The sequence below is a fragment of the Lutra lutra genome, chromosome 18, assembly GCF_902655055.1.
Source record: "Lutra lutra chromosome 18, mLutLut1.2, whole genome shotgun sequence".
Taxonomy (NCBI): Eukaryota; Metazoa; Chordata; class Mammalia; order Carnivora; family Mustelidae; genus Lutra; species Lutra lutra.
This window is the reverse complement of record NC_062295.1, coordinates 3,979,431-3,990,077: the sequence shown is the minus strand read 5'-3', so window position 1 is coordinate 3,990,077 and position 10,647 is coordinate 3,979,431. Positions and strand designations below refer to the sequence as shown.

Sequence of the window (10,647 nt, the reverse complement as noted above, 5' to 3'; positions counted from 1 at the left end):
CCACACCTGTATGGGGGGCCACCACCTGGGTGTGAGCCACGGGGACGCGAGCGCTGCGCGCGAGGGGCCGCGGAGAGCCAGGTGAGGGCCCTCAGCTAGGGGGCGCGCCAGGCCCGGGGGAGGGGTGGTGAGTGTGAGGCTGGGTGTGCCCGGGAAAGTGGCCTGTGCGCGCCCGCCCACCTGCCAGCCACTAGAGAGCAGGGGCCGGGGAGGGTGGCGGTGTCCCGACAGGTCCCCGTGTCCCACCTCCAGGCCAGGTTGGACGCTCCACTCGCTCGGACCAGGCCGAGGGCGCGCGCCCAAAGGGCCTGGAAGCCCCGCCCGCCCGGTGGCCCCTCCTCCGGGAAGGTAAGCGCCACCTTCTCCCCGAGCGGCTGGGAGAGCCGGGGGCCGGCGGTCGCCCCGCCCCCCGTGAGTAGTGACCGCTCGCCGCCGTCGCCGCGCCGCACTAGGGGTTTCTGCGCCGCCGCTCGCTCACCTGCGTCCCCTGCCCGCCCCTCGGTGCGCGCCGGGCCCGCCCGCCTCCCAGTGCCAGCCCGGCGCCGCGACCCGCCGCCCCCGCCCGCGCACCCCGAGCGCCACCATGAACTCGCTCTTCAGGAAGAGAAACAAAGGCAAATACAGCCCCACCGTGCAGACTCGGAGGTGAGTAGACGCCGCACGCCGCGCCCGGGACGGCGGCGGGAAACCCGCGCGCTGAGGGGCGTCCGAGGCGGGGAAGCACAGTCCGGAGCGTGGGGGGAGCGACCTGGCCGGGAGAGCGGCAGAGCGCCCCCGAAAGCGTGGCCCAGGGGGCGGGGAGCTGAGCCGGGAGTGCGCGCCAGGCGGGAACGCGGCTCCGAGGGACACCCTTGAGCTGGCGAGCGCTGCCAGGGTGGGAATGGGGTGCGCGCTGGGGGCGACCGAGGGGAAGCATGATGCTTGGCACCGGAGATTGTAGGAGCCCAGGGAGCATTAACTTGGTCACCTAGAGGGTGGAGAGCTGAGCTGGAAGTACAGGGGACTTCAGTGTCCGAGGGTCGCCCTTGCGCTGGGGGTTCTCCTGAGACGGGACGCACCGCAGGGGTGGACGGTGGTGTGTCGGGAGGACGCTAAAGCCAAGGCGGGGGCGCCGCAGGGGACTCAGGAAGTTTCGTGTAGCTCACGGGGGAAGGGAAATTGAGCTGGGCTGGGGAGGGGGGCGCTCGCCAGCGCTTCTTGGAGAGCGCGCAGGTGCTCCTGGCTTGGTGGGGCTAGAGGTGGGGGTGGTGTGTGCGGCGGGAAGGTGGTCTGTGTGCCGCCTGCGGCAGCTGCTCCTGATACCTGCCACCCTGCCCTCCAGAGCGTCACCTAGAAAAACCCGTGGGTGTGTTTGGGGTCGGTGGGTTGGGGGGGAACGGGCTGAGGCGCCCCTTTACCTATGCCGGGGTTTGCGTGGCGGCTGGGCGTCATCCGAGCCTCCTTTTCGCTGCCTGACTTCCCAGGGGTGTGCCCCACCCCCCAGCCCAGAAACTGGCGGCGTCTCTGAGCCTCAGGTTCCCAGGGCGGCCTGGGAAGGGAATGACATGTCTTGATGTGTTTGCGTTGAGACGGCAGCCCACGTCCGTTTTGATAAGCCTAATGTATTCATTTAATAACCGGTTTAGGGAAGTCTCTTGGAGATGCTGAGATTGAGGGAAGGGGTGGGACTTCGACGCTTGCAAATATGAGTTGGGGGGCTCCTGGCTAGGACGGTGCACTTTACCAAGCTCTATTCAGGTGGGAGACTCCGCGAATTGCACTGCTCACCAGCCTGGCAGTGTCCACCCTATCATGCCCTCACGCCACCACGATCCTCACTCCCGCCCAGGCCAGGCCAGGCCCAGAAGGTGGGAAGGCTCCAGCCAGGGTTCCCACGGTACTCTTGCTGTCCAGCCCAGGCAGACCCTTCAGACAGGTGCAGGCAGGCCTGGGCACTCCATTTCTGTGAGTTCCAGGTCTTTCAGGAACTGCACCCCCTGTGATTTCAGGGCCCCCCCTTCTCTGCTTTGGACTCTTTCAAGCTCAGAGGTATTTATTTTCCCTTCCAAAGCCTCCCCCCTCTCCAGCCTCCCCAGGCTTTCACAACCCCAGAGGTTGGGCAGGGCCCTCTATGCTGTTCCTCTGTGGCTGAGTCCAGCTGGCTCTCATACCTAGCTGGGGTCCCGTCCAGTCCCTGGGCTGTTCCCTGGAGCATTGCACAATCGCATACTCTGTGCCAGCCATGGGGGACTGCTCTGTTCTCTCCCACCAAGACTCGGGCTCCTCCAGCCCTTCACACATGCACACACCCACACACCGGGAGATGGGCCAGGCCTCACCCTGCCCTCTGCCTTCCCCATCCCTCCAGACCCTAATCCCTTCAGCTGTCTGTCTGGTCCCCCAATAGAAGGTTGGACCTAACAAGGTTATGATGAAATCGTACAAGCTGGAAGGGTCTTGGCTTTCCCAACAGAGGATAGGAAGGAAGGAATTCCCATCCTTTATAGCTTCATGGACTCCAAGGGCCTGGGGAAGCAAGGACTCAGGGTCCCTACCCCTCTGTTGTCCCCTCTTTCCTCCCTGTATACTTCTGGCCCAAGGCAGCCATCCTCTGCCCTTGGCTGACAGCCCTGGATCTCAGATCTCAGATTTGAGGTTCTTTCTCCAGGAAGCCTTCCTGATTCTCTCCCTGAGGATGGGATGAGAGACTCTTCCTTTGGGCTCTGTGGCCTGGCACAGACAGCCCTGAGTAGGGACCGGGAGCTTCCCTCCCTGATCTCACCAGACCAGTGCATCCCTCTGTCCCTTCCCCTCAGTGGGGACAAGTTCATGGACTGGGTTGTGGGCTGGGGAACAGCCTTTTGCTCTGTTCTCTCAACAAGAATCTTCTGAGTGTCACTTGGTGCCTAGCACTGTCTTGGAGCTCCAAGATGTGGTCACTTGTGACGGGGTCCCTGACCCTCAATCTTTCACCCTGGGGGGGTCTCCTTTATGTGAGGGAGGGTGGGGTTGACAGCAAGATCCAGCATGGCGAGGTGGGTGGGAGCTCCGGCCCCAAGAGCAGAAGGCCTCCCTTCTGATCCCGGCTTTGCCACAGGTGCTACAGACAAGTCGGGGAACCGCCCTGAGCCTCACCTTCCTCACCCACAAAGCTGGGATGGTGCGAATACGTGTCTCCAGCATGAGGTCTTGGGAGGGGGGCAAATGTGACGACACACAAAATGCCCCTAGCACACAGGAAGTACCCAGACAGAGGGTCAGTATCACCCCCTTCAGTGCAGGGGACCCAGGATCCGGAAGCAGGGGAACCACAGAAGAGCCCTCTTGGAGAAAACTGCCTCTCCCTGTTTGTCCGCCTTCTAGCATCTGAAACTGGGGAGGGCTGGGACAGTGAACCCCGCTGCTCCTGTCACCCTGGTTCCTAATAACAGGTGTGGGAGCTGATGTTCACACCTAAGCTAATGACAGGGTCAGGCCTGATAGTGCAGGTCACCGAGGATGAGCACAGCCATCCAGCCCAGCAGGGAAGGTCTGGAGGGGACCTAACCCTGAAAAGCAGCTGAAAGTGCAGCCCCTAGCAGCTGCCCCTTCCTGGTTAGGCAACCCAGGGCGAGCTGCTTGGCCTTTGAACCGGCGTTTCCTCCCCTGTAGAATGGGTATAAGCATAGTTATGGGATGATATTGATGGCATGAAGATTAAATGAAATAACACAGGGAAAGAGATGAGAGTTCTAGGAGGCCTCAATCTATGGCAGCTGTGATGATTATAACTACTGAACAAATGCAGATAAGACACCTACTACGTGCCTGGGGTTGAACTGGATGCTGAGGGATAGGCTGTGCACTGCCCAACTCCAGGGCTGCCGTTCGGGGGGCGGGGGGTGGAGGAGACATTGACAATCTCTTTATACTTGATGGAGTTATGCTTAATTACTAGTGTGGTTACAGGACTATGTCTTTGTGGTGGGACTTAGAGCTGGATAGATGAGGTCTCTAGCGCATCGCATCGACTCTGGTGTGCCTGACTGGTCTGAAGTCAGAGCTGTCAGGGCCGAGACCTAGGAGATCAGGCAGGATTTCCTGGGGAGGTGTCTAACCTGTCATGGGGAGGAGTGGACTGGTTAAAATCCAGCTTGGGAGTTAGACTGAATTCTGCCTCCGTTTGATTTTGGCAAAGAAATTTGGCCTCACAGAGCCTCAGCTTCCTGATCTGTAAAATGGGACTCATTTTGCCCCTCTGCCTAGACATGGGTCCCAGTAAGCCCCCAGCAGCCTGGCCTCACCTCTCAAACTAACCTGAGTTGCATCCTGCAAGAATTAACCTGTCTTAACAGGGAGCACCCTGTGTGGGAGGTGGGGCCCAAGGCTTTAAGGGCTGGTGAAAGGGATGCCTACCCTCCTGGAAGCCGGCTGGGGTACCCTGAGCCTCTTGGTGTTTGAGAGTACAAAGTCTGATGTCAGTCAGGTGTGAGTTCAAGTCCTCCCTTTGCCCCTCCTGACTTTGTGACCTTGGGCAGGTCACTTAACATCTCTGAGTCTTAGATTCTTCATCTGCAAAATGGGAGTGATGATAGCACGCCCCCGCTGGTAAGGTTGCTAGGTGCCCAGCCCCAGACCCGGCTCACCGTGAGTGGGCAGTCAACTCCAGCACCAGTCAGCACACATTGTAAGGGTAAGGCTAGTGTTAAGCCCAGAGCTGACCAGGCAGTTGTCTTTTTTTCCCAGGTGGGGCAGGAGATCCGCTGACTCTCATCCATTCACCTCACCATTTATGGGGCCCCCTACCTCCAGTAGATCCATGGAGACACACCTGTACACCCTGATTAGTGACGGCTGGAAAGCCTGAACGATTTGGGGAGGGTTTTGTCAGCAAAGCCCACCTCCAGCCACTGGGGTGGTTTGTACTGGAGGATCCCACCATTTCTCAGGCACCTTCTGTGCACCCAGCACAGCTGTGGGTGTTACAGCGTTTCATTCTGACACCGTGCCAGCCAGTCTGGTGCTGGTGTCTCATTTCACACTGAGGCCAAGAGTAAAGGCACTCACCGCCCTGCTCGTAGCTCACAGGTGGCCATGCTGGGGGCCCAGGAGCCTCTGGGAAGGGAAACTAGGTCTTCCCACCCACACCTGGGCCTGGTGGCAGCTCTCTCCAGGGACTGCCCCAGGGCAGATGGTGGAGTCACTGGCTTTTGTATTCCCTGACTCCGCCCCAGCAACCCTGTCTGCTTCCCCTCTCTCTGGCTTTGCCCTCACTTGCCCAGTGCTCCTGTTGGCAGAGGGAAGGAGACCTGATCAATTAGATTCAGAACAGAACAGCACTGAACCTTTGGAATGGCTGCTACTGGTGGCATTTTGAGCATTGTCAGGGGCAGTCATCTGGGGATGGGAAGTTTTGCGGGGAGAGGCTTAGCTCAATTCACACCATTCAGGCAATACCCCAAGGAGGGTGAGGGGCACCCAAAGGGCCTGGGCACTAGGGAGAAGCTGCCTTTAAGAGCATTTCCAAAGCTCCTTGTCAAGGGAGGAGGCCCTGGGCTTCCCGGCTCCCTCCAACTCCAGGCAGGGGCGCCTGCCCCTCTCCCAGCCTGCCCCAGCCTGTCTCTGGAGAGGGAAGGGGGAAATGGCCTCTGGTCTTTGTTCTCTGTGCTCTTGGTGGCCCTTCTGTGTTTCAGCCTCCTGAGCCTGGGCAGGGAGGCCCCTGGTCCCCCAGCCGGGAGGTCGGTCTCTGCAGGGGCCAGCCCTGCATTGTCCTCAGTTCTGCCTTGCTTATCCTCGCCTAGCCAGCAGCGCAGGCCCTCTTGCCGGCATACGTCCAGTAGCCTCTTTATAGTTCCTGCTTCCACCCCGACACCTTAGTCCCTTCTCCCCATGGCTTCCGGGGAGCTCTTTGCAAGATGCAGATCTGATCCTGTCCCCTGCTGCTTAACCCTTGCCCCTGGATTCCCTTTGCTCTCAGGCCCTGGTTGCGGTAGCCCTGCACACACGAATCCGTGCCTCTCACCCTGTCCTTTCCACACCACATCCAACCACATGGCCTTTGCCCACACCGTTCCTCTTGCCTAGAATGCCCTTCCCATCCCTCTTAGCCCATTTCTCTTCCTCTTTCTTGGTTGGTCTCTGTTCCTTAAGCCCTCCCTAACCTCTTGTCTTGCCCATCTCCTTGATCCTTATCTCAGCAGCCATTTAACTCTGGTCCTTTGGCCAGAGGGAGGTGGATATCTCCCCTCCCCACCCAAGAGACTGGCTGGTGGAGCACGTGTGCTGAATGAATGAATGAGTGAATGAACGAATGAATGAGGGTGAGCCATGAAGGACTGCTAAGATGCTCTCCCTCCTTGAACCCCTCACAGGGCACACACTGGTGCGTGCACACACACGCGCGCACACACACACCCTGACCAGGAAGGTGGGGGTGGAACAGAATGTGAAGGCCTGAACAGAGAGTGCCGTTGACCCCTGTCCTCATCCAGCCACCTTCTGTCTGCTCAGTAAGCAGGCGGCAACAATGCAGGGTGGTAAATGCTGGGACAGTGGAGGCAGAGAGGCCCTGAGCCAGCCCAAGGGCTTCTGGGGGACGAGCAGGAGGTGGGTGGATGGAGAGAGCCTGGAGCGGGATGAGGCGGGGTAGGTCTCTCCAGGTGCATCAGCCTGAAAAGTCATCAGTGAACAAAGCTAATGAAGGAGACAGAGTACATTTATGTACGTTTGAAAAAACATTCATACAAAGCAATTTGATGGTTTTTTTTGTTGTTGTTGTTTAGTTTTGTTTTTTTGCAATATGATGTTTCTGGATGCAGACAGAGGTACGTAGTGGAAAGCATGAAACGGGCTTAGGAGGAAACCAGTAGCTCCAAAATCACCCTTCCCAAGAGGAGGCGGCCGAAGGGGTAATACACGATAACATCATATTTCTTTGTAAACAAAATCCAAAGCAAGTACGGCAGCGTGGGAACATCAGATGAGTCTTGGTGGTAGGGTTCTTTTCTGTGCTTTTGTGTGTGTTTGAGTTTTCAGGTCTTTAAAGTGAGGAGTGGGATGGGCAAGGAGAGCTGGCAGCAGGAACAGCATGGGCTGGAGCCTGGAAGGGAGCCTGGAGTCCTGTGTCTCAGAGTCTGGTCATTAGTGGGAGAAGGGGTCATGGGGAGAAGAGGAGGTAAGCCCAGGGGGGCAGGTCCTGAGGCCAGAGGAGCAAGACTGGAAGGCAAGCAGGATGGTTCTGGATCGGGAGACACAGATGGAAAGTGTCAGGAAGGCAGCAGGGGCTACTGGGAAAGCTATGAACATACAGGAGGCTCAGGGTTGAGTCCTGGCTTGGAGTGGCTGCCCTAAATGATGATATGTGGTGTTTCTCGTCCCCGATGGCTCTGTTTCAGGTGAGGCTCAGAGTTTAGTAGCCTGCCCAGCGACCCTGAGCTGCTCTAACAGGCATTCTGAGCTGGGAGCAGGCAAGCTGGCCACCAGAGTGTCCCACCTGGCTGCCTGGCCCACACTCGCCTGGGTGAAGGGTTTGTCAGGCCTTGTAAGGTAGCTGCCCGCCCAGCCACTCCCTGACTAGCAGCTCTGTCTGTGGCCCGCTGACCCCGGAACACTGCAAGGAACCGACTGCGTGCGGAACTCCTCGCTGCCCCAGTGGCCTGGGCTCGGGTCTCAGACTCCCAGCTTTTCTGGTTTTCATTTCTCCGTCCTGGGTGTGGTGACATTGTGGATCCAACTGAAGGTTGAGGAAGGATTCTAAGTCTGTGCCAAGAACTAAGAGGTCTCGGTCCTGCTGCCACACACGATTAAGGAGCTTCACTCTTACCAAGTATAAAATGGGCAGCCAAGTTCCACTGTTCCTGAGGGGGAGGCCGGGGCCCATGGGCAGGGACAGAGGGCATGGTGGGTGGAGTAGAAGGAACCTGAGTTTGGGAGTTGCAGACCTGCCCTTCAGGCCCTGCTGTGCTGCTGGCCACATTCCTACCCCTCTCTGGGCTTGACGAAGGTCGGGACTTCGCATGCTGTGCAGTCACTCCCATACCCCCAAGAATGGTGCCAACCACACGTAGCACTCAGTAGACAGTGGCAGAAGGTCTCTCTTGACTCTGTGGGTTGGAGGAGCGTAAGCTTGTGGAGAACACTGGAGACAGTGGGCAGTACAACATCAGGGATATAGTAGATGCTTAATAAATGGAGTCTGGTACTCCTGGTCTTGAACCTGGAATGACGTCCTGACTTGCAAGGGCACTGAGATTGGCTTGAGCCCTGTTTAAACCTTGCAGAAATCTTCAAGATTAGCCCTGATGTTACCCAAGGCAAACCTCTGCATGTGGGTAACAGGAGCCCAAGAGCACACGCCTGACACGGGCCTAGGGGTTGGGTGGCTTCGCTGGGAGGAAACAGATTAGGCCGGGAAACGGATCTGCAGTTACTACACCAGCAATCTTCTCTGTTTAGGACGTACTTCCCCAGGATTAATAGCTGGGTGTGGAGGATTTTACTGTCTAATTACCATGGAAGTTTCTAGTAAGGAGAGTATCAGTCAATTGACCAATCAATCTGGTATTTACTGCATGTTTCCTGTGTACTGCTTTCTTACAAGACTTCCTTCCTGTAGAGATCTGGGGATTCTTCCTCAGTCCACTCCCCCTAACCCTGTGACACATTACTGTGGTTCATTTCTGGGTTCTCAGCCTTGGTGGTAAGTTAGACTCATATGGGGAGTTTAAAAGCATTGTCCAGGCCCTTTCACAGGCCAAGTAAGCCAGAAAATCTCTGGGGTGGGGCCCACACCTCCATCTTTGGATGTGTAGCAAGGGGTGCGAACCCCACATTTACACTGATAACTTTGATCCGTCTTGTCTGTGAGGTACACACACCTACCTTGCTTTCCCATTGCTGTGGCAACCATCCATTGTGCTGTATTCCTTTATTCTCAACTGTCCTGTATCATTCTGTTTCAGGTATGTGTCTTGTAAAATGGCACAGAGCTGGCTTTTGTTTTGTTTTTGTATTCTCACCTGAGAGTCTTATTTTTTTTTTTTTTAAGATTTTATTTATTTATTCGACAGACAGAGATCACAAGTAGACAGAGAGGCAGGCAGAGAGAGAGGAAGAAGCAGGCTCCCCGCTGAGCAGAGAGCCCGATGCGGGGGCTCGATCCCAGGACCCTGAGATCATGACCTGAGCTGGAGGCAGAGGCTTTAACCAACTGAGCCACACAGGCGCTCCAAGAGTCTTATCTTTTAACAGGAGAGTTTGACTCATTCACGTTTATTGTAATAACTGATGTGTTTGCATCTACCTCTGACATGTTAGTTTGTATTTCTTATTTATCATGCTTTCTCTTCTGTTTCCTTTTGGCTCTTTTCCTTCATTTAATTGGGTCAAGCTGTATTTTTCACAATTAAGTTAGGATATAAAGCCTGAATGAGACAGAGTGGATGAAAATACCCTGACCCAGGCATTCTGAATCTTTGTAATTATAGTCACTGGGTGTTTTTCTTCATCCTACTTATTAGTTTATAAACCTTTGGACTGTGTGCCTGGTTGGGTGTCTGCCTTTGGTTGAGGATATGATCCTGGGGTCCTGGGATCAAGTCCTGTGTTGGGCCCCCTGCTCAGCGGGGAGTCTGATTCTCCCTCTCTCTGCCTGCTGCTCCGTCTGCTTGTGATTGAGCCACCCACTCTCTGTCAAATAAATAAATGAATTTTTTTTTTAAGATTTTAATTATTTATTTGACAGAACAAGAGAGCACAAGTGGGGGGAACAGCAGAGGGAGCAGCAGAGGGAGAGGGAGAAGCAGACTCCCCACTGATCAAGGAGCCTGTTGTGGGGCCCGATGCCAGGACCCTGAGATCCTACCTAGCATCAGCCTAACTGACTGAGCCACCCAAGAGCCCAATAAATATAATCTTAAAATAATGAACCTTTGGACTTACTATCTTTGGGCGGGCAGTTTGGTGCCCTTAATTCCAGGTCTTGCTTAGGTTTGAAGGTCAATAAATAAGTGTTGAATTGAGCGGACGTCTGATAGCATGTTAACAACTCCTGTCTTGGGTTGGTAATGGAGAAGGGCCTGTTCCCAGGGCCTGTAAGGGGGATGGAGAGATGACGAGTTGGGGGTGGGGCTGAAAGGTTATTCAGGAGTGATTGACTACCTAGAAGACGGCTGGGGTGACAGCAGTCATCCATCTGGATGCTTACTAGTCCAGTGGCTACCTGACTTCAGAACATTCCAGGGCTCCCAACTGCACCCAGCAGAGCATGGTACCTGTGTGTAGAGGGCCAGAGCCCTTAAACCACAGCCCCACGCCCTTTCCCAGGCCCCCACAGCTGCCCCAGCCAAGGGGCCCCTCCTCCCGAGTCCCAGTCTGTTCCCTGGGAGCAATCATAGTACCAACCTGGAGGGGTTGTTGTGAGGATCCAAGTGGAAACATGTGTCAGCCTGGAGAGGTGTTCCCTCCATGCTGATTCCTTCTCCCAGAAGGCCTGCTCAGAGGGACAGATTGGGAGCCCCTCACAGTGGCATCTTAGGAGGATGTCTGAGTCAGTTGCCACCACTATTACTCAACCGCTGGGATTAATTGTACCGAGGCAGATGCCAACAAGATGTAAATCACTAGGCCTCCCCTGAGTGGGAAACGCCTTGCTGCTTCATCCTGTCTCCCCAGTGTCTCCCTGTCATTTTG

At 56.1% G+C, this 10,647-nt stretch overlaps 1 protein-coding gene across 2 annotated transcripts in view; it reads left to right on the top strand.

The window, feature by feature from the left end:
* Nucleotides 1-211: 211 nt before the first annotated feature.
* Nucleotides 212-10,647, top strand: part of PPL (periplakin) — a 45,334-nt gene continuing 34,898 nt past the window's right edge. For both annotated transcript variants that reach the window (XM_047713226.1, XM_047713225.1), the window contains exon 1: nucleotides 212-645. In XM_047713226.1, coding sequence (XP_047569182.1) covers nucleotides 584-645 — 62 coding nt within the window. In that variant the 5' untranslated portion in view covers nucleotides 212-583. The remainder of the gene's footprint in view (nucleotides 646-10,647) is intronic.